This window comes from Didymella exigua (assembly GCF_010094145.1).
Source record: "Didymella exigua CBS 183.55 unplaced genomic scaffold M421scaffold_21, whole genome shotgun sequence".
NCBI classification, from domain to species: Eukaryota; Fungi; Ascomycota; class Dothideomycetes; order Pleosporales; family Didymellaceae; genus Didymella; species Didymella exigua.
Window position 1 is genome coordinate 211,046 of NW_022984795.1, and position 25,268 is coordinate 236,313.

General features: G+C 54.1%; 12 protein-coding genes across 12 annotated transcripts; 7 read left to right on the plus strand and 5 right to left on the minus strand.

The window, feature by feature from the left end:
• Positions 1-41: 41 nt before the first annotated feature.
• On the minus strand, positions 42-1,052 carry M421DRAFT_102335 (aldo-keto reductase family 1 member C13; the record flags this gene model as incomplete). Its single annotated transcript, XM_033586760.1, has 3 exons — positions 42-588; positions 636-795; positions 866-1,052. The coding sequence occupies 3 exons, from the start codon at positions 1,050-1,052 to the stop codon at positions 42-44; spliced, it is 894 nt and encodes a 297-aa protein (XP_033446841.1).
• Positions 1,053-1,931: 879 nt separating this feature from the next.
• M421DRAFT_211157 (uncharacterized protein) lies at positions 1,932-3,022 on the minus strand. Its single transcript, XM_033588224.1, has 2 exons — positions 2,314-3,022; positions 1,932-2,265 (listed from the first exon to the last, which is right to left on the minus strand). The coding sequence occupies exons 1-2, from the start codon at positions 2,900-2,902 to the stop codon at positions 2,105-2,107; spliced, it is 750 nt and encodes a 249-aa protein (XP_033446842.1). The 5' UTR covers positions 2,903-3,022; the 3' UTR covers positions 1,932-2,104.
• A 229-nt stretch (positions 3,023-3,251) lies between these two features.
• Positions 3,252-4,922, plus strand: M421DRAFT_67325 (tubulin nucleotide-binding domain-like protein; the record flags this gene model as incomplete). The annotated part of the gene is made up of 5 exons (XM_033596392.1): positions 3,252-3,276; positions 3,373-3,413; positions 3,533-3,635; positions 3,689-4,219; positions 4,270-4,922. The coding sequence occupies 5 exons, from the start codon at positions 3,252-3,254 to the stop codon at positions 4,920-4,922; spliced, it is 1,353 nt and encodes a 450-aa protein (XP_033446843.1).
• A 165-nt stretch (positions 4,923-5,087) lies between these two features.
• On the minus strand, positions 5,088-8,167 carry M421DRAFT_211214 (tricorn protease domain 2-containing protein). The gene is made up of 4 exons (XM_033588226.1): positions 7,999-8,167; positions 7,791-7,948; positions 7,587-7,738; positions 5,088-7,539 (listed from the first exon to the last, which is right to left on the minus strand). The coding sequence occupies exons 1-4, from the start codon at positions 8,033-8,035 to the stop codon at positions 5,253-5,255; spliced, it is 2,634 nt and encodes an 877-aa protein (XP_033446844.1). The 5' UTR covers positions 8,036-8,167; the 3' UTR covers positions 5,088-5,252.
• A 619-nt stretch (positions 8,168-8,786) lies between these two features.
• On the plus strand, positions 8,787-12,513 carry M421DRAFT_422567 (uncharacterized protein). Its single transcript, XM_033593207.1, has 2 exons — positions 8,787-9,743; positions 10,191-12,513. Exons 1-2 carry the CDS (start codon positions 9,051-9,053, stop codon positions 12,024-12,026), a joined length of 2,529 nt encoding a protein of 842 aa, XP_033446845.1. The 5' UTR covers positions 8,787-9,050; the 3' UTR covers positions 12,027-12,513.
• Positions 12,233-12,822, minus strand: M421DRAFT_67074 (uncharacterized protein; the record flags this gene model as incomplete). The annotated part of the gene is made up of 2 exons (XM_033596369.1): positions 12,233-12,587; positions 12,635-12,822. The coding sequence occupies 2 exons, from the start codon at positions 12,820-12,822 to the stop codon at positions 12,233-12,235; spliced, it is 543 nt and encodes a 180-aa protein (XP_033446846.1).
• Positions 12,823-13,087: 265 nt separating this feature from the next.
• Positions 13,088-15,132, plus strand: M421DRAFT_93839 (uncharacterized protein; the record flags this gene model as incomplete). Its single annotated transcript, XM_033598150.1, has 3 exons — positions 13,088-13,104; positions 13,249-13,480; positions 13,672-15,132. 3 exons carry the CDS (start codon positions 13,088-13,090, stop codon positions 15,130-15,132), a joined length of 1,710 nt encoding a protein of 569 aa, XP_033446847.1.
• Positions 15,133-16,339: 1,207 nt separating this feature from the next.
• Positions 16,340-17,099, minus strand: M421DRAFT_422571 (uncharacterized protein). The gene has a single exon (XM_033593208.1). It carries the CDS (start codon positions 17,033-17,035, stop codon positions 16,424-16,426), a length of 612 nt encoding a protein of 203 aa, XP_033446848.1. The 5' UTR covers positions 17,036-17,099; the 3' UTR covers positions 16,340-16,423.
• A 1,989-nt stretch (positions 17,100-19,088) lies between these two features.
• Positions 19,089-20,365, plus strand: M421DRAFT_67361 (uncharacterized protein; the record flags this gene model as incomplete). Its single annotated transcript, XM_033596394.1, has 4 exons — positions 19,089-19,234; positions 19,284-19,594; positions 19,802-20,019; positions 20,069-20,365. 4 exons carry the CDS (start codon positions 19,089-19,091, stop codon positions 20,363-20,365), a joined length of 972 nt encoding a protein of 323 aa, XP_033446849.1.
• A 384-nt stretch (positions 20,366-20,749) lies between these two features.
• M421DRAFT_422574 (uncharacterized protein) lies at positions 20,750-23,128 on the plus strand. The gene has a single exon (XM_033593209.1). It carries the CDS (start codon positions 21,076-21,078, stop codon positions 22,675-22,677), a length of 1,602 nt encoding a protein of 533 aa, XP_033446850.1. The 5' UTR covers positions 20,750-21,075; the 3' UTR covers positions 22,678-23,128.
• A 689-nt stretch (positions 23,129-23,817) lies between these two features.
• M421DRAFT_422575 (uncharacterized protein) lies at positions 23,818-24,327 on the plus strand. Its single transcript, XM_033593210.1, has one exon. It carries the CDS (start codon positions 23,852-23,854, stop codon positions 24,242-24,244), a length of 393 nt encoding a protein of 130 aa, XP_033446851.1. The 5' UTR covers positions 23,818-23,851; the 3' UTR covers positions 24,245-24,327.
• Positions 24,328-24,644: 317 nt separating this feature from the next.
• On the plus strand, positions 24,645-25,223 carry M421DRAFT_6873 (uncharacterized protein; the record flags this gene model as incomplete). Its single annotated transcript, XM_033596546.1, has 1 exon — positions 24,645-25,223. One exon carries the CDS (start codon positions 24,645-24,647, stop codon positions 25,221-25,223), a length of 579 nt encoding a protein of 192 aa, XP_033446852.1.
• Between the last annotated feature and the right edge of the window lie 45 nt (positions 25,224-25,268).

Consider the following 25,268-nt stretch of genomic DNA (forward strand, 5'->3'; position numbering starts at 1 on the left):
CGTTCGCTCCCAATGTCTGCTCCGTTCTGGCTGCACTACAACTATGTTCGATCGCTATCCTCAAACTTCTTCTGCCAGAAACCACGGAAGTGCTTCTGCTGTCCGATCTTGTTGATCTCCTGAATTTCTTTCGGTGTGAGCTTGAAAGTCGCAACACGAAGGTAGTCGCTGAGTCGTTGCTCCTTCGACGATGTGGTGATAGGAACAATGTCCTGGTCGATGCACCACCTCAAGGAGATCTCGCCTGCGCCGACAGCGTACTTCTTTTCAAGGGCCGCAAAGTAGTTGTCCAGAGGCCCCGGCGCAGCCTTTGTGGCCGCAGTAAGAGGACCGTAGGCCGCAGTGGCGATGCCGTGCTGCTTGTGCAGAGCGAGGAGCTCGGTGCGCTGCAGGTAAGGGTGAAACTCGATTTGGTTGCATGCAGGAACCACCTTGGCCGTCTTCAGGAGAGCATTGAGGTGAGCTGAGGTGTAGTTGGAAACACCAATTGACTTTGCCAGGCCCTTGGCTTGAATGGCCTCCATTTGCGCCCACGCTTTCTGGATGTCCTCATCAGTCTGTGCGAACCACGGTTGGTGGATGAGGTAGCTGTGTCCAGTCAGTAGTGAGTAGCGGTTCCCAAGCAGTCGTCTTACAGATCAACGTATTCCAGCTGTAGCTTCTTCAAACTGATATGCAGGGCGTTCTCGATATCGTGAATGTTGTCATTGTCAACCTTGGTTGTTACAAAAAGCTTCTCACGATCAACGCCAGACTCCTTGATCCCGGTTCCCAACTCTTGTTCTGTCTTATACACTTATTCAATCGTCAGTTTCGTTCAAGTCCTTGTAGCCCGACACCACATTGCCGGCTGAGGCTGACGTACTCTCTGCTCCATCGAGGTGTGTATACCGAAGCTTAATCGCCATCTTTACAGCGTCGATGATGCTCTGGTCAATCTTGGACTCTTCACCGGTCTTGTACCACGCAGTGCCTGTGCCATAGCCCAGCATGGGCATGGTAGCTCCGTCATTGAGCCTAAGGTTGGGAATAGTGAGGTCAAGCTTCGCCATTGTTGCTACCTTCGAGGTTTTGAGTGAGTGTGGATGAGGAGGGGTAGAAGTTGTGATTATTTAGATTTCTAGTCTAGCAGGGTTGTATACCGATACCGGCGATTGTCAATGGTATTGGAAGTCGAAAGATTGGCTACAGTATTGCAGTGATCTAGGCGAGTCGCGTTTTACATAGCGACATCTTGAAGTGCCAAAAGTGGGGTGTAGCTGTTTTACGTCATCCCCGTTCACGGCAAGCACGGCTGTCTTCCCTAGAGCTTCCCAGATCGAATTGCCAGAAACCCCAAGCATGTTGAAGGGAAACCTGCAATTCATAGAGACATCACCACTTGTAGTAGTAGTCTTTTGTGATTTCGACGTGGAGCAAATATACTTGCCATGCTCAGCTTAGCTCACATCAACAATCACCTTGGCTATACCGTCATATCCGATGGCCAGGCCGGCCTTTGCTCTGCAGCAATATCTCGAACTAGTTTACTGCGACACTAAGAGCATGGGAAGAATCCTCTCTTCATTTGCGCAAGCTGCTGCTACTGCTGCTGACCCTTTTTGAGTTGAACAATGCAGATGAACATGCCATTATTATTGCTTTCGCCGAGTCCATGTATACAGCCTTCTTTTTGTCTCCTCACTTGGTCGTTCCTGGAACTGGAAGAATTGACCCGCGAGAGCGAACAAGAGGCTGATGTTATCTCTCGAGTTCCCATACTCAGCAATCTGCAGCCACAATTCCATGGGCAGTCTCGCTACTACCAATGTGTTGCCTTCACCGGTAGGAAGACGCTTTGCGTTCTCGCGTGTTATGCGCATGCAAGTCGGCAATGTCAATTGAGGTACAAGGTGATGGTGGCGCAATATCGGAAACAGTGCAAGCGCAAACTGCATAGAGGAGTTAACGCTGAGGTGTTCCCATATCTCCAGTAGAAGCTCAGCGGGAAGCTGTTCGAAAGAGGACGCGCCTCTCGGCGGTGGAGGAGGTGGAGGTGGAGGTGGTGCGCCCGCGGCCGCAGCCATGATATCTGCGCGTTTAATTCTTGCAACAGAACCGCGGTTCAATCGGTATGCGCTTTTGCGGGAGTATCCTCGACCACTGAGAGCAACCAGCGGTAGATGTAACCTGAGACAAACCACGCTGCAATAGCGACACCCGTAATGTATATGCCGACCGGTGCGAGAGAGCGTGGTAGGATGTTCAGAAGGAATGGATCGAGGACTAGACAGGTCAGTTTGCTGACTACACGACAAGGTCTTCAAGACTTACTGATATCGACATCGACTGGTGGGGGGTAGTCCATCAACGTGCGATTAGTGGAGTAGTACGACGCTGCTGCCTGGACTCGCAGGAAGAGTAGTGATTGCTCGCCTCTATTTGCCTTCGTCTTTTCAGTGCTGATATCAGACTCAGGTTGTGAGAGCCGCTCAGTATAGGCTGCAAGAGAAGCTACGAGCTCTGGAGTATCGAATACTTGGGTGATAGTGTAGGTGTCAAGCCAGAAGTCGGTCGGCGACTGATAGGTGTCAGTGTGCGCTCTTAGTAACATTTCGAGTATCGAACTCACGGTTGCCGGCCAGCATATGCGGACCTCGTACCTCCTGTCTTCCTCTAAATCGCTCAGGAGATACCAGGATTCGGGGCCGTGGGGCTCCGCCTTCGAAGGGAATTGCACAGCGAGCTGCGTTGGCAGAATAGAATTGAAACTTGACAATGAGTACAGGCGCAGGTCGTCCAAGCTGGGGCGAACATCAGACAGAGTCACAGCGCCGGGCCCTAGGAAGATTGTCTTCTCGACGTTGGCATTCACCCTCCAAGCCTGTGACACGATGCAGAGCAGGGCAGCTATGACGCGCATGTTTGGCGGGCAGCACGATGCTCGAGAGTGAAATTGAATAGCTGCAGCTGCATGCTCTCACGTGGGCCAGAGCAGGCTCATTGGGCTACGCAGAGCTTCACTCGAGCGGGTGTCGTTGTCTAGACGGGGTTGTTGTGGTTTGTCAGATCTCGAAGGAGGGGCCCGTGCCTGCCTCCGCTACCCGCTAGCTCCTTCCGTGTCGATAAACACACTAAATCTTCGACGGCCAACACAACACTCGACACACCGTCTCCGCTGCTCCCCACCCGCAGTCTCCCGTCAAGCACCTTCAGCTCCTGCGCAGAAGGCATTCACCACCAACAATTCATACCCGCTTCTTAAGAACACCATGAGAGAAGTCATCTCCCTCAACGGTATGATACCCCCACAACGCGCACGCGCCCTGGCCGCCCCGTCTTGGGCGGGACATCCTGGCGATAATTGTTGATGCTAACACTGCACGCGTATAGTCGGCCAGGCCGGTTGCCAGATCGCAAACTCATGCTGGGAGGTACGTTCAACGCCTGCAGCACGCCGTCTGCACCTCTCCGTCGCCCGCAATGCGAAAAGGAGGGGGCAATAACGGGTGCCTTGACCGCCTCAGGCAACTATGCTAACACACCACCGCAGCTCTACTGCCTCGAGCACGGCATTCAGCCCGATGGCTACCTCACTGAGGAGCGCAAGGCCAAGAACGATGACCATGGCTTCAGCACTTTCTTCTCCGAGACTGGTACGGCTGCCCGCATGCTGCAAATCGCGCACCCCGTCTGACAAGCAATGCAGGTCAGGGCAAGTACGTCCCGCGCACCATCTACGCCGACTTGGAGCCCAATGTCGTCGACGAGGTCCGCACCGGTACCTACCGTTCCCTCTTCCACCCCGAGCACATGATCACCGGCAAGGAGGATGCGTCCAACAACTACGCCCGTGGTCATTACACAGTCGGCAAGGAGCTCATCGACCAGGTCCTGGACAAGGTCCGCCGCGTCGCCGACAACTGCTCTGGCCTGCAAGGTTTCCTTGTCTTCCACTCCTTCGGTGGAGGAACAGGTTCCGGGTTCGGTGCCCTCCTGATGGAGCGTCTGTCTGTCGACTACGGCAAGAAGTGCAAACTCGAGTTCTGTGTTTACCCTGCGCCGCAGGTCGCCACCTCCGTTGTCGAGCCCTACAACTCCATTCTCACAACTCACACCACCCTGGAGCACTCTGACTGCTCCTTCATGGTTGACAACGAGGCCATCTACGACATCTGCCGCAGGAACCTCGGCATTGAGCGCCCTAACTACGAGAACCTGAACCGTCTCATCGCTCAGGGTATGTTCCTTCTCTTATCGGCTGACATCCAAGGCTGACAGAATGAATAGTCGTCTCCTCCATCACAGCCTCGCTCCGCTTCGATGGTTCCCTGAACGTCGACCTCAACGAGTTCCAGACAAACTTGGTGCCCTACCCCCGAATCCACTTCCCTCTCGTTGCGTACGCACCCGTTGTCTCCGCCGCCAAGGCTGCCCACGAGGCCAACTCGGTCATGGAGATCACCAACGCCTGCTTCGAGCCCAACAACCAGATGGTCAAGTGTGATCCTCGCAATGGCAAGTACATGGCCACCTGCCTGCTCTACCGCGGAGATGTCGTTCCCAAGGACACCCACGCTGCCATCGCCCACCTCAAGACCAAGCGCACCATCCAGTTTGTCGACTGGTGCCCCACTGGTTTCAAGATCGGTATTTGCTACCAGCCTCCCCAGAACGTCCCCAACGGCGACCTCGCTGGCGTCAACCGCGCCGTCTGCATGCTGTCCAACACCACAGCTATCAGCGAGGCCTGGTCTGCTCTGTCGCACAAGTTCGACCTTATGTACTCCAAGCGCGCTTTCGTCCACTGGTACGTTGGTGAGGGTATGGAGGAGGGTGAGTTCTCCGAGGCTCGTGAGGACTTGGCCGCTCTTGAGCGCGATTACGAGGAGGTTGCTGCCGACTCGCTTGAGGGCGAGGATGGTGTTGAGGCCGAGTACTAAGCGTTTCTGCGCTGAGCGCGGCGGCGTTGTGAAAAGCAGTCCGATTGTACATCACTACCATTGGTTGTTCTTGTCGGAGCTACGCTTTTGAAGCAACACCGCATTTTGGCGATGGCGAGCAAAGGAGTTATGTTGGACTGCTAGCTTACATATCAAAGCGTCTTGGGATGGATTGTCCTCTTTCTCTGTTACTACTCTCTTACTAATGCACGATAAATTGCTTCACTTGCATCCGTGGAGATGTCTGCTCTGAGATCAAATGCATCGAACATTGCTCGTTCTGAAGTCCAGCTGAACAAAACAAAAGTCAATCTTCCGTTGAACAAAGTCTCATACATACTCGTCGTCGTCATCCTCTCTACTAGCAGCCTTGTTCTCGGCAAGTTCCCTGATCTTTTCTCCCAACACATCCCTCCCATACCGGCTAGCAACCTTTCCAGCCAGATCGAGCATCTTGCCATTCGCATTGCGCATCAGGCTCACGATCTCCAGCGCCTTCATACCATGATCTTCGCCTGCGAGACACTCCAGGCCGAGAAGTTGCAGTAGCGCACGATCGATCGCAACCTCAAGATTCGTGAGACCCCTTTTCTGGTCCGCCGATGGCCGTGTATGCGTCAGCGTGGACGAGAGCTGCGTGTGTAACGTGGACGAGAGGATAAACGCTTGCTCATGCTCCTGCTGCTTCGTCTCACCCTTCTTCCGCCCCGCATCCTCGTCATCGCTCCCCTCCTCTGCGTCAGCACCGAGCAAAGCCTTCTTATCAATAGCGCTGCTGAGTGGGATCTCCATCCCGAACTCGCTCAGGTGCGGTACCGGCGCGGACGGATACCGCTCCCGGCCCTTTATGATCATACAGTGGAACTTCTGTTCCCCGGTAGATGAGGGCGCGACGCCGACAGGCCAGTATGTTTCCTCTTTCCCGCCTGTCGCGAGGCGAGAGAGTTGCTGTGTGTCTAGCATGGGCACCCAGCGCGCTTGTCCGTTTGTACGCCAGTTTAGCAGCGTGAGCAGCACGCCTGAGGAGTCGTAGATGTATGGGTCGCCTGACATTGAGAAGAATGCGGACTCGAGGGTTGTATTTGGGGGCAAGGCGAGGATGTCCGAGTCCTGGTAGATGGTGTCGTGCTTAATGTTCTCGATCGTGTAGAGCAGTTGTGTTGACAGATCCGATTGGACGGGCCCGTTGCCGATGGTGAGTATATAGTCCCGCCATGCGGCACAGGTCACAGCTGGTGAGGACTTCTGGCGGTAGACGCGGATGGGAAGGCCGAAGAGAGAATAGATGCGCACGTAGTTTGTGCTGGTTGTTACACAGACGTAGGAGTCGGAGAGTGCGATTGCGGTCACAGACTCGCCCGTAGGAAGATTGGTGCGCCAGTCTGTCCGAGTTGTCCATGTCTCATGCGGGCGATAGTAGATCATCGCTGGGTTGCCATCGCCGGCGCTGTTAGCTTGGCACGCGAACAGTGTGCCATTCTCATTGAGGCAAGCTTTGTCATAGAGGAAGATGTCTGTGAAATGGAAGTTGCGGAAAGTATGCTGGTCGTAGAAGTTGACAGTAACGGTATGGTGTCGGCCTTCCTGGGAGACGGTCTCTACGTTGCCAGTCAAGGAACAGCAAAGCAGTCGTCTGTTACCTCTCCACGGTGTACTGCCTGGCTGGAAAGGCTCGTGGATCTGTGGATGGAACAGAGAGCTGGTGGTTGCTCGCTTCTTAGCTGACGGTTCAACGCCATTGAGGTGGTCACTTGTGCGCTTGCCATGGCCATTGACTCCTTGTGCGTAGCCTGCACCGTCGTCATCAACAACGAAGTCCTCCATGTCCTCGTCGCCGTCATCTCTCGCCTCGTCATCTCTAAAGTCAGGACCGAGAAGGTCATCCAGAGAATCTGGTGTGCCATCTCTTTGCCGTGGTCGTCCTGGCAGTTCTCGTGTCGTGCCATTCGCCTGAGGTGCAGGCGCAAGCCCGGCTCGGCCTTCTGAGGGGTCGTGGAAGAAAGGTGCTGAGACAGTCGGCTTGTTGAGCAATGGCAGATGCTCCTCTGGTACGAAGTCTGTGTGGATGAACAGCTCGCCCTCGTTGTTTGTGTACGACAAAGTGTTTTCGCTAGGATGCCAGACCATGGCCAAGATAGTCGCTTTGATATCGCCGAAGATCTTCAGCAGCTTCTGTGTCTTCGTATCCCACAGCTTCATGTCTAGATCGTGCGAAGTTGTGACAAGAAGTGCGCCATTGGGCGACCAAGCTGCCGCTGTGATGTCTGCTGTATGGCTCGTCTTGAAGACACGCTGTCTTGCCCAGTCGTACGTTGACATGACCTGCACGTCGCGCAGTGCGGTGGGTGTAGCAAAGGCCCTGCCGTCAGGATGCCATAGCACCCTTGAGCTCGACTCAGACTCGGTCTCCAAGCTCTTTATCATACCATCCACTTTCTTGACCATCTCAGGCTCGTCTCCCTCGAGGCTGTATACATAGATGTTGCCATCGGTGCAGGAAATTGCCAGGTGGTCGCCTTTCTTGTCGAACGAGACGTGCTTTACTGCACGTGGCTGCTCGCGTAGTGTCCGTACTTTGGTCATATCTTTCGTGTTGACGATGCTCACCGAGAGTTCGCTGAGAGCGTTAGCGTTAACACAACAGCTGAGGACCTCGTCACATACTCGCTCGCAACCGCGATCCATTTTCCGTCCGGGCTCAGCGCTACATCTCGAACAGGTAGCGTTGTCCTAACAAGAATCTCCTCGAACTTATTGCCCTCGAGCGAGAACCTGCTCACTGTACCGTCCTCGGAACCGGTGATGAAGAAGCCGTTCTGCGATGCTGCTCAGTCGTTGTGTATGTTCATACCCTCTGGTTGTACGTACCCCAGCCACGACCGCCGCATTATTCTCTTGACAATCGTCCACGGTAATCGGCTCATCGTCAGAGCCAGTTGTGAACACACGACAGTAGTTGTCCACTCCAGCCGTTATGAGCTTCTTTCCGTTCGGTGTGTAGGCGAGGTAGGTTGCGCCGGGGGCGTCTATAAAGTGTCAATGATGTTGGATTTGGAGGAAGACTTCGGGTACATACGCGCCTGTCGGCTGCGTAATCGATTTTCTGAAGCCATGGTTTCGTGAAGTGTTGACTGCTGCGACAAAACGTGGGACGACGCGTTCGACAGACGCGGACGCGTTAATTGATCGAATGTGGGGCCGGCGGATCACGCTAGAGCACTCATCATGTTCAGCCTCGACTCAAGCACCATCAGATTAATGTATAGTATGCAAATTTGACTATACGACTGTGGGCACCTCCTCTCTATCCTGGATGGCGTCCTGAAAGTATCTTCAGGTACAATCGTGAGACTCGAGGAGAATCTCGTGAGTTGTGGCTTGTTTGTGGCTTGTTGGATTGAGACAAAGCTGACTAACTATTCGTCTGTCGCAACTACAAATTCAGAAGGGAGGTCTGTCAATTTGTCTACTTCATGCATGTCTCTCCCACTGCGTAGCTGCCGATTGTGCATTCGCATCAAATTTCTTTTGGAGTGATCTGGCATGATTGACTTTGGCAAACTCACATTGTCTGACAAACTCACCTTCTGCTATAGTCTCCAAATTATGGCAGTATCTCGTATAAAATGCTCCATGTGAACAAGTATGAAACTGTGCATGAGAAACATAACCCAGTCGCGTGGTCGAGTCTCCCTCGGCAGGTTATGCAACCAACCACAGCCGCCCGAGTGGTGACGCCTCGTGCAGACCATCACAGAACAGGCGGGATGGCCGTGGGCTATAATTAGCATGCCATTCAGCTGCAGGTTGCCCCCAAATGTGCCCGAAGGGGTAAATCAGACAGCTTCGAGCCGCCGTAACAACGCAAATTACCTCCCACCCACACGCCTGAAGCACTTCATACAGACGCGCCGACGCGACAACTCTAACACGACCTCTGGAGGTTCTTGCAGCGCTGGGCGCATCGCGTCCATCCGTTCTACATCCTCGCGCTGGTTTCGCGGCCCTGAGCTCCGTTGCGCGCATCTCCATACTGAGCGCGGGAGTGTTTCGCACTTCGATTTGTAGACTTCACAGAGCGCGAATGGAGCGCTGACAGGCCCCGGTAGCCTCTGTAATTACCAAACAATGCAAGTCGACTATGGCGACGAGCCAGATTCGGATCATAGCCTTCATCTTTCAGCCAACTACGAGCACGCGGGGAACAACAGCAACCCGGCGTTCTCACCATTTCGGCACCCTTCAACTGGTGTACCAGCAATTGATCCGGGCCTTGAGCGAAGCACAGGTGCCAGCCCTCACGGACATGCGCCTTTGTCTGTCATCTCCCATTCTGCGAACAACCACCTGCTCCAGCCCCGCAATGCTTCGATCAGCAGCGCGCACCTTGGCTTCTATGGAGCCATGGCGCGCAGGTCACCGACACCCACGGATGCCTCCCCGCGCTACGCTGCAGCGACGCCGAACAGTCAGACGAAGCACGTAGCAACCAGCAGCTACACACCCGACGACCGCTCACTTCCATCGCAAGACGTGTCAGACGAGACCATCGATAACGCTTTCGCAAGCTTTATCTTGTACTGCAATCCGAGCTTCGCTCACTCCACAGACACTTCTGAGCTAGTGAAGCTGTTTCGAATACCCCCAAAGAGCGATGGGAATGCTTTCAGCACATGGTCACTGTTCGAGTTGATAGGGAAGTTCAGTGCCGGAGAGATCAAGACCTGGACTCAATTAGCGTTGGACCTCGGGGTATCACTACCGGATACCGACAAAGGACAGAGTACGCAGAAGGTCCAGCAGTACTCTGTGAGATTGAAGGTAAGACAAATTACTTTCATTACAATCATTCCACGTCATTTCCAAATCGTCTGAAAATCTCTTCGGTTGCACAATTGCCGCACGCCCACCTTACGCTAGGTCTAAATAGCCCACCCCTTTGCTTTTGAGTCAGTACATATGTGGAGCTATGCTGCCCAGCCATGCGGCACAGTCGATGCGCGCTTCTCAACGTCTCCGACCATCTGCGAGCGTGGCCGATGATCAGCCTGAGCAAGCCACGTTGTAAGAAGGAGCGCGGCGCAGACGCACGATCTATCAGGGAAAGGGGCTATCGTGAAGCTATTCGTGCTGAAAGAGCTCGTCATGTGACAGGTGCCACTTCGCGCATACTACTGCACTGTCGTCGAGCTTTACTGAGATTGCTTTTCTGATTCTCGCATATCTATTCACGACGTGTATCAACGGGCATATGCTAACAGACTGCAGCGATGGATGCGCGCTATGCACATTGATGCCTTCTTCGAATACATGCTTGGAAAGCAGCATCCTTACTATCTTCAGATCCCTCCTCCACACGACCCCTTCCCGGAGGAGGGCCGCGATGGCGTACCTTTGGAAGAAGATTTGGCTATTCGAGCACTTGACCCCAAGTTCAAACCAAAAAGAGGGCGACGTAAAGCTGATGATGCAGACGAGGAGATGGAAACCGAGATCGACACTCCTGCACGCAAGCGACCTCAACTCGACACTTCAATACCGTTTGGCAACGCGCTGCAACCGCAGTCGGCATATCCCACCAGCGCCCATCCGGACCATCACATGGGTGGCTTCTTAACCCCACATGACCCATGGACCGCAGCATCTGCAATCACCCCTGCCTCTGTCCTGAATGCTTCTCATCGTCTGAAGCAGCAAGAAAACTTGACACCTTACTCTGCTTCACCATTGTCGGGAGGACAACATATTCGCTGGCGATTGAACTCTCAGGAACCAGCGACGCCCCACCCGTTATCAGCTGTGACTCCTTCAACTGCGCATCACTTTTTCGACGAACCTCAGTCAGCAGTGACACCTTCGAGTGCAAGACCGCGCGCACGGCGCCGTCACGGACCAGCTGTTTCTTCTGCGTGGTCAGCTAGTAGTACAACACCGGGCGGAAAACCACGAGGGCGACCTCCCAGTAATCGTTCCACCAGAGATGGCCCATTCGTCACCTTTCCTGTCAATCCAAGCAGAGAAGGCATACCTATTGATCAGCAACGACACTCCACCGCTTTGACGCCGATCGCTGAGCGGCCACAATCCAAAACACCACCGCCTGGACAAGTGTTCCGTTTCCCACCGACTCCAGCATCAGCACTGCCACCCTCCACAGGAGAGTCGCCGGTCATTAGTGCCGGCGGGACCCAGAGACAACGGCTGAGTTTACAGGTACCGCAGAACATTGGCAACCCTGTCCGCCTCATTACTCCTACTGTCTTAGTCAACGGTGAAGAAAACCCTACGCCTAGCACCGCTGCAGCATCCTCAGCAACCAGCTTTAATTCTGATCGTAGCTTCTCTGCGCACTCCTTTGGCACCACCAGTCATCACAACTTCCATGGGCACTTCACTCCAATCGAGACTCCTGCACGGCCTCAGCCACCGCCGCGTTTACAAAGCGAGACTACATTATCAACAGCGCAAAACTCGCTGCCATCCATATCTTTGGAGGTACTCAACCGTGCTCTAGCTGCTGAGCTCATTCGCGCCCCACTCACGGGTCGGCGAAAACGCCTCAGGGGCAATGAAGCAAAGAATCTAGCTTCGGCAGTTCTTCTGCCCCTGTATGCGAAGCCATCAGTTGGACAGTCCCCATCAAAGGTCATGAGCGATCATGTCTTGGGCATTGCTATCAGCAGCTGTCTTGGACTATCCAATGCCTCGGGCATTGCTCTTGGAGGGCCCAATGGAGGTGTGAAGAGAGTTGAATGCGCACGTTTTCGTGTAGGAGGGGACGGTTACGAGAGCCCCATCGATGACAACGAAGACGATACCGAGAGCATAAACGGCTCAGGAGTAGTCAAAGAGACATTCGATGTCTACTTTGCTGTATCGTTTGGTGGCTTGTCCGGAGAGTGGACAGCAAAGGGTCTACATGCCATTGCCGAAGACACCGAACCCAAGGACACGCGGGCAGGTGCACATGAAGATCGCATTGAGCCTGGCCAACACGCCACAGCAGCGTGGAAGTCGAAGTTCGAAGCAGCGCAGAGGAAGCTGTGGGAGAGCCAAGAGGAAGTCAAGAATCTGAAGGAAAGAATTCTCGAGGCCGTTTTGTAAATTGGCGTTTGGTGCATGGTTTCCGGTCTTGCTATATACCCAATGTTTCGACATTCTTGGTACGTGGATCTTAGCAGATCTTGCAGAGAGCTTATATAGTTTTGTTAATCTGTACACGATACGAGCTTGTCCAGACAAGCTCTAAGTGACGGCGGTCCACTGGGTATCATGGTGATATGCATTGCTGTTATCTCATACGGCTCTCATCAAGCTGATGATGCGCCTTCTGCTGCTACTGCAAGCTCGTCCTTCTCCCAAGGCTTCTTCCTCTTCGGCTTCTCAGCCTGTGTGCCCTGCCCTTCCAAGACAGTGTTCGGTATCTCCTTAATGCCCGGGATCGGCTGTCCGGTCGTGATGAGCTCTACAATATGCGCGAATGAGGTGGGGTACGGCGCAGGAGGTTCACTTGGGTTCGTAGGCGCTGGCATTGCGCTACTCGGTGCATCGAAGGTAGACTCGCTGAAGTCGAGCGGCTGCACGCCGTTCGTTTGAGGTGGGGGTCGACCACGTGCGTCACGGTACGCTTTGTATCCCTCGAAATCAACAGTGGTACTGAACTTTCTGTGCACAATCAGCATAGTGTGCCTAAAATCCGAAGAACTACGTACCTGGCATAGTAGAAGCAACGCGCTCGCAAGGCTAGCTCGGCGGCTTGCTCAGGCGAGCTGTTGCTGCCGAGGATGGCACTGAGACCAGCTTGGAACTCGACATCGTCATCCCAGTTGTAGCTCTCGAGCGCCTCGTATACGTCATTTATGCCATCAGAAGCGCAAGCTTCAGCTCCAGCAGCACTCATTGCGAACAGCTTGGGCAGTGCATGAGGTGTGGGGTAAAGGTCACAGCGGTGCCAAAGCTCAGAGCTCGCTAATGGAAACCGCCAAGACCCTCTATTACCAGCCCCACGATCGCTCCTTCTCTTCTCACACAAGCTCTTCCCTTTCACACCACAGCCACCCTAACATCACTTCTTCACGACTACCGTACGACTTCCCTTACTTCTCCTTCTTCTATTGAGCTTCAGTTCATCTCTTACACGTGTTTTGATACCCCAGTCCGCCGCCATGTCCGAGTTCATCGGGTCAGTCGCAGCTGGTTCCATCACGCTGGAGCTCCCGCTGACGTGCCACGCGTAGTTCTCGCATATCGCTCATCTCCAAGAGCGATATCCGGTTAGTAAGCGTCCATTGAGGAGCCATTGGGCGCACACACTGACGCGTCGCAGCTATGTCGGTACACTCGTTGAGATTAACTCAGAAGCCTCCACAGTCTCGTTAGACAATGTGCGCTCTTTCGGTACCGAGGGCCGCAAGGGCGGCAAGGACGAATACCCGCCCTCAGATGTCATCTACGAGCAGATCGTGTTCAGAGGAAGCGATGTGAAGGATCTGCGCATCGAAGAGCAGATCAAAGAGAAGGCCCCTCCTGCCATGCCCCAGGACCCCGCCATTATCGGAGTAAGTCTACACTACCCTCTTCCCACCTTCTGGTCCAGTGATGTAAAATTTTCGGATGTAAATCATTTAAACCACCGAGAGCGCAAAACCGTGTGGATATCTTCCGTTGCCTTCCTTCTGAGTACCTCAACACAAGCCACCTATTGTTCAGCCTCCACAGAGACACCTGGCTAACTTCGAGTGCGCAACAGGTACAGCAAGGCCAGTCGCGTCAGGACGCGCCACAAGACCAGCGCCAGCAACAAGGGCCGCCGAATTTCCCACAGCAAGGGCAGTTCCCCCCTGGCGGCTACCTTCCCTTCGGCCCTGGTGGCCCAGGTCCATATGGGAGAGGCTTCCCTCCCCAGGGTGGTTTCCCTGGCGGTCCGGGGCCGTTCCCTGGAGGCCCTGGCGGCTTTGGTATGCCACCTTACGGACCGCCTCCGCCAGGCTGGTTCCCTCCTGGCCAAGGCTTTAACGGCCCTCATGGCCCTTTCCCCCCAAACATGCCCATTGGTCCTCCTGGGTTCCAGAATCAGAACCAGCCTCCAACAGGCCCTCATGACGGTGCGCCAGGTGGTGCGCCCTCGAAGGAGGAGCAATCCCCTGCCCAGCCTAGCGTCGCCGAGGCTGACGGTTCAGCCAAACCCGCAGAGCCCAAGGCGGACGCAAAGCAGGCTGGAAAAGCCCCTGCACCCGCAGCTGCCACTAAGCAAGCTCCCCCACCACCCGTCGAGTCCAAGCCTGACGTCGCAGCCGCTCTGGCACCGCCGCACACCCAGCCCTCTCAGCAGGGTGGTGCGCAGAAGACGCCAGGTGGACCCAAGGGTGGGCGTATCATCCCGGCCGTGCCTATCGCCAGTCCGAATGTGAAGAAGTCAGCCTCCCGAGCACAACAGCAGGCCCATACCCCCGTGAAGCAGGCTCAGCAGGCTACTAACCAGCAGAACAACGCCACTCAGTTGGCTACCGCTGCCGTGGCCGAGGCAATGGCCAAACTCCACTTGCAGAACCGTGGTCAGGCTCAGGCACCGGCATCTGACCCTATGAACAACCTCGCACAGAAGGTGGAAGGTATGCGTGAGCGTGAGCAGCATGCTCGTCAACCACGAAACCCTGGACAGGGCGCTGGATTCGGTGGCCGAGGTGGCCGAGGCGGTCGTGGTGGACGCGGCGGTTCTCATCACCAGCAGCAGCCTCAGCAGCAGCCAAAGATGGACGTGCCCACTACAGACTATGACTTCGATGCCGCGAACGCCAAGTACAACAAGCAGGACATGGTGAAGGAAGCTATCGCCTCAGGATCACCGCTTGGCGAAACCGCGCCGTCGACTATCGATGCAACTGCAAACGGAGAGACTGGTACTGCTGAAGCTTCAGAGGAGGTCGTCATCCCTACTACTTCTTACAACAAGAGTTCCAGCTTCTTTGACAATATCTCTTCCGAGTTAAAGGATCGAGAGGAGGCTGCCGGCCGCCGGGGTCAGGAGTTCCGCGCAGCTGAGCGAAACAAGAATATGGAGACCTTCGGCCAAGGTAGTGTTGATGGCTTCCGTGGCGGCTACCGTGGTCGCGGCAGGGGCCGTGGTCGCGGACGTGGAGGCTTCGGCTTCCGTGGCGGTCGTGGCGGGCCTCGTGGCGGTGCTCAGAGTGATCAGCCTGCTGCCCAGTAGATCAATTCTACCGGATAATTCCATTGGCTGTATCGTTGCTGATACACGAAACGAATGCCTCATCTTACATATATGGGTGGATTTCTCGCTATGAGTTGGCTTTGGTCAACGATTTACTAGTCTTTCTGCTATCTTGCGTCTACCTGAGCGTCTTGTACAAGTACTTTCGCTCAGTCACTGGGCTTGGTCTTTGGAGTTTCTTGGATTGGTGCATGAGCTCGAGGCCATGCAGGAGGGTATTTGAACCACTTGCAGACGAACATCATGACTCTGTCATGAAGAAGACGAACAATATCAATCACTGACAAACGAGGCCGGGCGTTCCGTGTCATCGCAATATTTTGGTTCCTCTGCGCTTGCATCCAAGTAGAATCGATGTCCCTGGCTGCTCTGTGGGACAGCACTAGCTCAGCTCTGCTCATGATCAACGTCTACCGTTCCCCCCGAACAGCCGCAGCGCCAGCGCCCTCAGTTCAACACCTACCTCGGTGCTGCCAATACTCGAACTTCCTCCGGGCGGAACGATCAACATATTTCTCTATGAACTATTATCGTCCGCAGAACTATTGAATGCCAATTCTGCAATACGACATAGGCGCATTACACACCCCTGGACTTTAGGCATCTGACTGCACCGCTATTATGGAGAAGGATAGTTTCAGACTTTTGCGCTTCCTACTTTCAGCAGGGACAGCATTCCCGGCTCCCGATATGTAATTTCTCTGACTTGCGTACACTGACGTATCCAGGGCCCTCAGTACCTGGAGAAGTCGGCCGCACCAAAAAAATTGATTTTCTGCAAATTGTTCATCGGGCGGCGGGACACTCGCGGACAATCATTGATAGACTTCCAACTTTTCGAGAGTCTATAGCCTAAAGCCGGCAGAGAAGGGTATGAAGAACACGGACAACCAAGCTGACGGACCAATGCCTCAACACCATGACAGAGACCATTCCAGTAAGGGCGTGTCCCTTCGACTTGACCAGCGTTTCCGGTTATCGCTTTGAGGAGCTTGCAGAATTCTGCTGTGTCGTCCCCACACGCGCGGCGTAGATCGTCGATAGACACTTCGCCGCTACAGCCCTTGGTCTTCTGTTCGAAGAAGGCAGGGTGGCGGCTGTCTCGCTTACGCGTGATATTTGTACGAGAGAAGTTTGTCATCATTTGAGTGAAGATTCCATGAAGGTAGAGTATAAAGAATGGTTAATGAACTCCGAAAGAGGTTGTCTATAAATACATACTGGTCCTGATCGGTGATCCTTGTCCATGACCGCGCCACACCTCTGTGGTTTAAGCACATCCACCGTACTCCTCACAGCTACCAACACTCTCCGTGACCGTTTGTTGTATCTCAGCCTCGCTCGCTAACTGCCCAGCGCAAACACCAGCATCGCTGCAGCTCCCTTGGTAGTTCTCTCCAGCCTTGAAGCTCATTCCACCCTCGAACTGACGGTAGAAGTAGTGATTTAGGATCGAGACCTCGCGCCTCTCCACTAACTTGATCTTGAAATCTAGCACGTTCTCATCTCCCGCGCCAGGCTGCAGCACAACACTGAAGTTCCCATATGCACTCGCCCCATCGCCCGTAGCGACGCACAACACTTCCTCGCCGAATGGCGGCACATCCTCAAGATAGACCCAAGAGATGGTGCAGTCGCTCGTCAGAGTCTGAAACACACCGAAGCCGAAGCGCGAAGCCCGCATTAACTTTATGGTGTTTGGATCGGTGATGCGCAGCGAGATGCGGGAGTTCTTGTCCGGCCCGGGTTGCGAGGATGGCTTGTAGGAGAAGAGGCTGGTGATCTTCCAGGGTGCCAGATCGGCGAGATTAGTCGCCTGACGGGCAGCGAGGGGCGTAGCTGCAGCTGCAGTGGCCAGACTAAGAAGGGTGGAAAGGTGCATGGTGTCGAGTCAGATTTTGATATTGGTGGTGGTAATGAGGCGATTGTTTGTGAAGTGAGAAAATATTAGTCCGAGATACTGTGATAAAGATATGAAAGCAACGGACCGACCTTTTGTAGTCAATCCATTGCTCATGCTCCGATAATGTTGATGCTCTCGTCGGTACGCTCATCCGTCTCTGCACGAAAACTGGGATGCAACGATTCCTCCTAACAATTTCCACAATCAGCTAGACTATAGCTTTACGAATCCCTCTATAGCGATCAAGGAGTCTTCCCGCCGTCTGAAAGGCGAGGTTGAGAGGCGGTGGCCATTTAAGGTTGCACGAGCTGCTGACGCAGCACAGCGACCCTTGTCAATACGATATCTTGCTCCAGTTTTTGTCCACATCGATATTGTCTCTAAGCGTATACGAGGTGCTTACCTCCCGATGGAGGCGGATCGTAGCGCGTGGCGTGACGAAGAAGTGAGGAGCGTTCGTGTACCTAACGTGTGACAATGAGCCTGTAGTCCCCTCATGATGCCTACAGCGGGATCACTGCCAGCTTTGGTCTTATGTCACCGTGGAACCCTTCACGGCCTTCCTCGCTTGAAATAAAGGCATGCCTGGCTAAGAATATATTTGAGTCCCACCCTATTCAATCCACCTGACGACTGTTCAATTGTGATGTCCTGAAAGAGAGTAATCGTGACGAGAACCCTGTCTCGCAGTTGCATTGCAACTAGCCTGTTGTTGCGGTCGAAGCTCTGCCGGATCACCCTTCGGATAGGCGGCAACCATCGCGTGAGTCGAGACCTGTGCTGGCAAGATTCGCTCCAAGGCTTCCACAGAGGTGAAATTGTGATGCAGTCCAAGTGCCCGCGTTGCCCGCTTATTGCTCCAAGCCTTCTCCACCTCCACCACTCACTCAGCAAAGCCACAGTCCCTCGCGAGCCTAACTCGGGAATTATATTTGCCGCGGTTTCGAGGAGCACAGGCACGCAAACCTCATTCAAAACCTCAGATCTTGCGCATGAAATGTTTGAGATCGTCAAAAGTCCCGTGTAACCGGGGATGCAGAACCTGGTAGGTGTTTGCTGAAACACTAGGGCGACGAGGCTGCAACACTGCATCCGCTGCGGACTAAGAAAAACCGACCCCAATATCCTGGAACGCTGAAATTGAAAACTTAAACATGGCAATCATACGGAAAAATGACATGCGGAAAATTGACCGTGGTAGGGGCAGGTGTCCTTGGCCGTTTTGCTTATCTGAACTTGTCTGTGGCAGATCTGACAGCTTAATGCGCGCTGGGTAGAGTTTGAGTGATGGGTGTGTGGCGCTGTCGCTGTCGCTGTTATTGGAAAGCCCGTACATCAATGTAGATAGAGCAATTCAGTAAAAGCGATGCTCGTTCATTGCTCGAAGTCAAAGTTCGCTCGATGGAATGCGACTTTGCGTGGTAAATGCAAGAAATGATATTCGTGCAGTGCGCTCCTATTCTCCGGTACCACATCAGCCGCTGTGGCAAGGGAGTGCTCTATGTTCCGGCAACGAGCATTGATCGGATATGCCTTGGCGCCTTCAGACTTATCCGCCAGGCACGAAATGAAACCTTGTGTCGGACGTCGGCACCTGTCAGGAGTTGCGAAAGTCATCAACTACCCTAGCCAAGCGAGCAGGGAAACGCTTTGCTGTAGCCAAGCACATTTAGCTTCTAAGAAAGAAAATCGAATTGGCGCTTCTGAAGCAGGTTCTGCTTTATGGCCATGGTGATCTTGATGTGCCGCTGTGGAAGACAGGGAAGACGAGGCTTGTCTTGTGCTTCTCGAGTGGAGTCGTGAAGTCATTGGTCGGCAGGTGTAATCGTCGCGAGATCTCGGTAGGCGTTGGTGAGGCTCTTAGGCAGGTATAAGAGTATGCGTAGTCGGCGGCTGGCCATTGATCATCAGCAAGCAACTACTTCCTCTTTTCTTACCTCCTTCTTCAGCCTGGTGCTTTCTCGTAATCCTATTCCTGTACTTCCTTCCTGTCTACCAATTCGAGTTGAGCTCGATCACGTAATCAGCAATCATGTATATCTCACAGCTCGCTTTTGTCGCCGCTCTGGCAGCCTCGGTCTCGGCCCACGGTGTCGTCACTGAGATCCAGGGAGCCAACGGTGTGAGCATGCCCGGTCTCACAGTGGCTGACGGCACGCCTCGCGACTGCTCTTCCAAGTATGTAGCTGATGCTCGATGACTCGATGACAAAACTGACTTCTCTAAGCGGCTGCGGATCCCAGGCAGACACCGCAATCATTCGTGATGGCGAGATCGCCAGTGGAAAGGCAACACCTCTAGGACGTACCCAAGGCAATGGTCCCGTTGATGCATCCGTCATGGTCGCGGCTTTCATGGGGGCTGCTACAGGAGTTGCTCCGCCAACCAACCAGGGTGCTTCTGGCGCCGTGGGCGTCGAGGACGACATACCCCAGAACGCCCAGGGTCGCGGTGGTGCCGGTGCTGGTGCTCGTAGGCGCCAGCTCTTGAGTGGCCTTTTCGGAGGCGGAGGTGCTGGTGGTGCTGGAGGCGCCGCTGGTGCAAGTGGCATCGCAGGTCTCCTCGGTGGAGGTGCTGGTGGTGCTGGAGGTGCCGCTGGTGCCGCTGGTGCAGGTGGTATCGCAGGTCTCCTCGGTGGAGGTGCTGGTGGTGCTGGAGGTGCTGGAGGTGCCGCTGGTGCCGCTGGTGCCGCTGGTGCAAGTGGCATCGCAGGTCTCCTCGGTGGAGGTGCTGGTGGTGCTGGAGGTGCCGCTGGTGCAACTGGTATCGCGGGTCTCCTCGGTGGAGGTGGCACCAAGGCTGAGGGCCCACCAGAGGCTCGTGTTGCTGCTGCTAATGGCGCGGGCGCAAGCAGTGGTCTGCCCACTTGCGCAACCGATGGCACAGTCACCATGACTCTTCGTCAGATCAACCAGGATGGCGCCGGTCCGTTCACTGCCGATGTCGATGGCACCAGTGGAGGAGTAAGTCGTTGATTCTCCACCCATAATTTCCAATACTAACGAGCATTAGACCGACGAAGCTGCGATGCAGCCTGCGACTGTTGTTCAGGACGTGCCCGGCCTCGGCGTCCAGGGTATCTCTCTGGCCACCAGCACCGAGTTTGAGATGAAGGTTCAGATGCCTGCAGGTATGACTTGTGACGCTACCGTTGCCGGAACCCCCAACGTCTGCGTCATGAGGGTCCGCAACGGTGCTGCTGCTGGTCCCTTCGGTGGCAGCGTTGCCTTTACCCAAGGTGCTGCTGCGAGGAAGCGAGCCGTCGCCTACAGGCTGAAGAAGCGTATGGAGATTGCCCGCAAGCACTAGGCGAGCGCTGGAGCAGAGCTGTTGACCAGCTCCAAGAAGAGCTGACAGGCTCAGTTCAACTGCAGTAGCTGGAGATTACTGGGTTTTTGTACCACCTTTACTATGATCTACGTTTAGACGAATTAGTTTACTCTCCATTCTTACGGCCAACTGCAGACATGGAGTCAGGAAATTGTGGAAATTGCGGAGATCTTCCAGGCAAGAAAGAGAGATGTTCAACAGAATGTCTTGTAAAAGAGCTGATGCGATGAGACGATGTCCGGTCGCGGTTGCCCGTGGGGATGCACATGAACTTCCGTGAAGGATTCGCGATGACGCGACAGGCGAAACTAGTCCCACGTTCGGCGCCGCTCGTTATCACCCCCACGGGGCATTAGCAGTCCACAATTACTCACCATAACGATGTTGTGCTCTTGTACAGGCCTTTCATATTTGAGACTCCATGCCCAGCGATTTAGGTAGTCCGATGTGCGCGCTACATATGTACGCCCTCGTCGCTTCACGACATCACGACTTCAGGCGGCTGAATCGCGTCATCGGTAGACCATGCCTTTGGTCAACCCTACGTTTGCAGTAGCCACCACAGGACTAGAACTGCCGAGCACTTTAGACCCGCAGCTGCCAAGGTGATAATACTCGAGACGGTATAATCACAGTGGGATCCATTATGATTTCTTAGAAACCTCTCACAACGCATCGCAAACCTCAAAATGGCGCTCTTCGACTCGCCGAAGAACCCTGGAGGGCATATATCACCAACAGTCGATCACGGGCATGATGAAGATTTTGAGCGCATCGACCCTGAGCTGGGAGTGAAGCGCGGCTTGAAGACTCGACATCTTTCGATGATGGCTCTGGCGGGAATTATCGGTCCTGGTATCTTAGTCGGCACTGGTGGTGCGCTCTCGAATGGAGGTCCTGCTTCCCTCATCATTGGCTTCGGTATCATCGGTATCATTGCATGGAGCATCACGCAGTCCTTGGGCGAGATGACGACACTCTATCCAACCGGTGGCGCCTTCATCACCCTCTCGAAACGCTTTGTGGACGAAGCTTTCGGAGTCGCAATGGGCTGGAACTATTGGCTAGTCTGGGGATGCGTGCTTGCCAACGAGTACAATGTTATCTCCTCGCTTTTAGTATTTTGGAGCGACAAGGTGCCGTTGTGGGGATACTTCCTCATCTTTTGGTTTGCGTTCCTGGGCTTCCAAATGATCGGAGTCGAGTCTTTCGGCGAAGCTGAGTTCTGGCTAGCTTTGGTCAAGCTGTTCGGTCTCTGTGCCTACTTCATCTTCGCAATCATCTACGCTTCTGGTGGACTGATTGGACAAGACGAAGCGCTTGGCTTTCGGTATTGGCGAGACCCAGGAGCATTCACCAATGGATTTAGAGGAGTCGCACAGGTCTTCGTCTTCGCTTCGACCTTCTACGTTGGCGTGGAGGCTGTCGCGGTTGCAGCTACCGAGACAAAAAACCCAAGTGTTGCAGTCCCACTAGCCATCAGACAGGTCATCTGGCGCATCTTGTTCGTCTACATGGGTGTTGCCTTCTTCTTCGGTCTCACCTGCCCAGCAAACGCAGATGGCTTGATCAATGGCGAGAGTCGCGCCCTGAAGAGTCCAATGACTATTGCGATCCAAAACGCTGGCTGGGAAGGGGGTGTGCATCTCATCAACGCCTTCATCTTCATCACAGTCATATCCGCAGCCAACAGTTCGATCTACATTGGTTCCCGTACAATCTTATTTATGGCGAAAGACGGCGGTGCGCCAGCATTCTTGGGCTGGACCAACAGCCGCGGAGTGCCCGTATACGCCATCATCCTCACCAACTTGTTCGGTGTCCTGAGTATGATGAACATCTCCACGGGCGGTGGTAAGGCGTATTCTTACATCATTAACTTGAGTGGGGTATCGACTTTTTTGGTCTGGGCAGGTATTTCGCTCACGCACATCCGATTCCGTCAAGCATGGAAGGACCAAGGCCGATTCCCCGATCAGCTCCCCTTCAGAGCTGCGCTACATCCATGGAATGCCTACTTCGGTCTCTTCGCAAACGTCTTCCTTGCATTTGTTCAGGGCTGGACTACGCTGTCACCATTCGACGCTGGTACATTCGTCGATGCTTATATTCTCCTGCCGCTGTTTGGCATCATCTTCTTCGTCTACAAGTTCTGGAAAAAGACTAGGTGGTGGAGGAGTCTTGAGGTGGACCTCAATTCAGGTATGCGGAAGGACCTGGAAGCGAAGGATGAGAACATCGAATCTATTCAGCAGAAGAGCTTTCTGAAACGTGTTTGGGCCAGCTTTTAGGCATCGTTCGATACGGAATCTGGCCATTGCAATCGACGTAGTGTAAATAAGTCGGTTTCACAGCTCACAGTCAAGTGCGCCAAATGTGATTGCGACGATCGGTCGCACGCATTCACAGTACCATGACACAAAGATGAACGATTCTGCGCCTTTCGATGTCCACAGTCTTACTGAAAACAGAATTTGGACACCCTTGATGTGGAGCTTTGTGGACTACTGCCGCACGCGTGGCCGACCGCTAGACAGCAGACCGGCTGTGTTGCGAGACTACTCACACAGTCCGCCGCGAATTCCACAGGGACCCACACACACGCCTCATGGGTTCCTCGTACATGGCACGCCTGGAACACACGCCAGCGACAGTTACTTTGCTCTCTCTGTCACTTCGGCTGTTAGCGGAGACCAGATCGGAATGACTGCTAATGATGTGGGCAATACCTGCCTATACAACGGGAATCTTGTGACTGGTTCTCAAGCTATGGATCTTGATGTCTTGGAGCTGTGGAAGACCTTTGAAAGGACCATGAAGGATGGTCGTGAGAGCACTAGCTCGATGAGCGCAGAGCCTGCCTCACCCAAGGAGAACACAGTGACGGCTCCAAAATCGGGTGGCTCAGAGAGATCAGTCTCTAGTGTCGACAATTCCGTCGTGTCAGACGCTTCAACTGCGGCCTGCTCCAGCTCTGACCCTCTCTACAGCAAACGTCCCACATTGGCCAGGACCAGGTCATCCTCCACCTCAAAGCGCGCAGAGATCACTGTTGTCGCAGACCCTGGCAAGTCAATGTACGGCAATGCGAAGACATCTAGCGTGCAATTTCTTCGGAGTTTACTCGAAAGCCCCAAGATCGACATTGTGAACGGGGATACTGGCGAAGTATACGTCAGAGCCGTATCCATCGACATGCTCAGGTACTTCTGTAGCGAAAATACCGTCAACTCTCTTCTGTATAGCAACACCATCCGAGTGCCTCCAACGCACGCGTCCAAGGATGGTATCATCCGCGTCATCCGCTACATGCGCCGCTGGAGTCGACACGGCTCCGTGCGACCTACTGGTGAGCTTCGCACGCCGCCCAGCGTCAAGGAAGGTATCGCCACTTCCCTGGCATGTCGCTTCTTCTACCTGAATGCGGATGCCAAACATCTGGAGAAGCTTGTGGTGCGGGACTTCATGGGTAGTCCGCGCTTCTTCATCACGGATGAGGATATTGAGCTCATTTGGTGCGGCTACGAAGAGACGCTGAGGGACACGCCGTTTGGTGATGCTGTATTGTGGTTCATACTTGAGCAGGTCATGTCGGGTACGCACGCGCTTGCTGACGAGGTGAGGTGGCTGTTGGAGCAGGATGAGTATGCGGATCTTAAGGCAAGAGTTAGATGTGAGCTGAAGAAGGCTGAGTGGAGGAGCATGGGCAGGACATCCTTCCTTGACCGCCGTCACAAAGACAGAGGAAGCATGATGGCTGTTGGGGGTTCTGAGTCGATGCTTGAAGGTAAGGAATCAGCTAATGTAGGCGTGGCTGGAACTGACAAACCGTTGCCTCGTCTGCCTGCGACATCGTAACGGTGGAGGGTCAGCTGCGGTGGAGTTTTGGGTCTGCAAATGAGATCTTAGTATGAAGTAGACTTACGATTATTGAATTTCGACAAGGGGACGCCGAGAGTATAGGCCGTTTGTGTTCGGAGCACTTTACTCATTGGGCATGTCATAGATAACCAATGGCTGAATGCGATACCCAGTTTTAGCATATGAACATTCGCAACGCGACGGATCAAATGAATGAGACGTTGTTACGTGCAAACATGGAGGCGCGTGTCGCTCATGACACTCACAGGACACGTGGGAGAGGGAGTACAGTCCTGTTTGTCGCCAACACAGATGTTGCGTTGTAACTGCACACCACGTAGTCTCAATGAGGATATGTCATCCAACAATCACAGATCTATCGATTGAATACCACACCATGAATCTCGCAGATGGAGAAGTGCCGCGGGTGACTGTCCATCAACTGCATAAGCAGCTTGCGGAGACGCTGGACCTGCCTGTCCTTAGGACGCCTGGGATTGATTCTGGCGAGCTTGCTGGCAAGATGTACAGAGGCTTCTATGGACTACCTTTCGAGAGGCAGCACCAAGTGCTGCGACAGGCTTTCCGGGGCCCTTATGTCGATCCTGAGATCCGAATATGGATGCACCGAAATGGAGTCTCGCCGCATGGGGTTTGTTCGTTGGTTCGAGGGCAGAGAGTGTTCATTGAGGATGACAGAGATCGATGCCCTCTCATCGACTTCGATCACTGGGCGGGCGTGAACGAGAAGCTCCGGAGGCAGGGTGCAGTACTGCCTTGCGACTTCGAGACCGGGATATACCGACCAAACGCTGTCAATACCTCGTATCGATCTCAAATTGACGACGGTCTCGAGTATGCGGATAAACCAAAGCGCGAAGCCGTAGGTCTTCTTGCGGCCTGCGCTGAGCTTGTCAGAACTGATTTGGCGACTTTTGGCAACTACTTCTTCGCTGGACAACCAGGACGCCTGTGACTGTTAATTTTGATGATGTAGATTGCTTAGAGGTGATTCAACGGA

Excerpts from the sequence above, each read along its gene's own strand:
- M421DRAFT_211157 (XM_033588224.1), bottom strand. The coding sequence starts at position 2,902 with ATGCGCGTCATAGCTGCCCTGCTCTGCATCGTGTCACAGGCTTGGAGG. Across the intron at positions 2,266-2,313 it reads ACCAGTCGATGTCGATATCA|TCCTCGATCCATTCCTTCTG; the intron begins GTAAGTCTTGAA and ends TGACCTGTCTAG.
- M421DRAFT_211214 (XM_033588226.1), bottom strand. The coding sequence starts at position 8,035 with ATGGCTTCAGAAAATCGATTACGCAGCCGACAGGCGC. Across the intron at positions 7,739-7,790 it reads ATGCGGCGGTCGTGGCTGGG|AACGGCTTCTTCATCACCGG; the intron begins GTACGTACAACC and ends GCAGCATCGCAG. Across the intron at positions 7,540-7,586 it reads TGGATCGCGGTTGCGAGCGA|CGAACTCTCGGTGAGCATCG; the intron begins GTATGTGACGAG and ends TAACGCTCTCAG.
- M421DRAFT_422567 (XM_033593207.1), top strand. The coding sequence starts at position 9,051 with ATGCAAGTCGACTATGGCGACGAGCCAGATTCGGATCATAGCCTTCAT. Across the intron at positions 9,744-10,190 it reads AGTACTCTGTGAGATTGAAG|CGATGGATGCGCGCTATGCA; the intron begins GTAAGACAAATT and ends AACAGACTGCAG.
- M421DRAFT_422571 (XM_033593208.1), bottom strand. The coding sequence starts at position 17,035 with ATGCACCTTTCCACCCTTCTTAGTCTGGCCACTGCAGCTGCAGCTACG.
- M421DRAFT_422574 (XM_033593209.1), top strand. The coding sequence starts at position 21,076 with ATGGCGCTCTTCGACTCGCCGAAGAACCCTGGAGGGCATATATCACCA.
- M421DRAFT_422575 (XM_033593210.1), top strand. The coding sequence starts at position 23,852 with ATGGGTAGTCCGCGCTTCTTCATCACGGATGAGGATATTGAGCTCATT.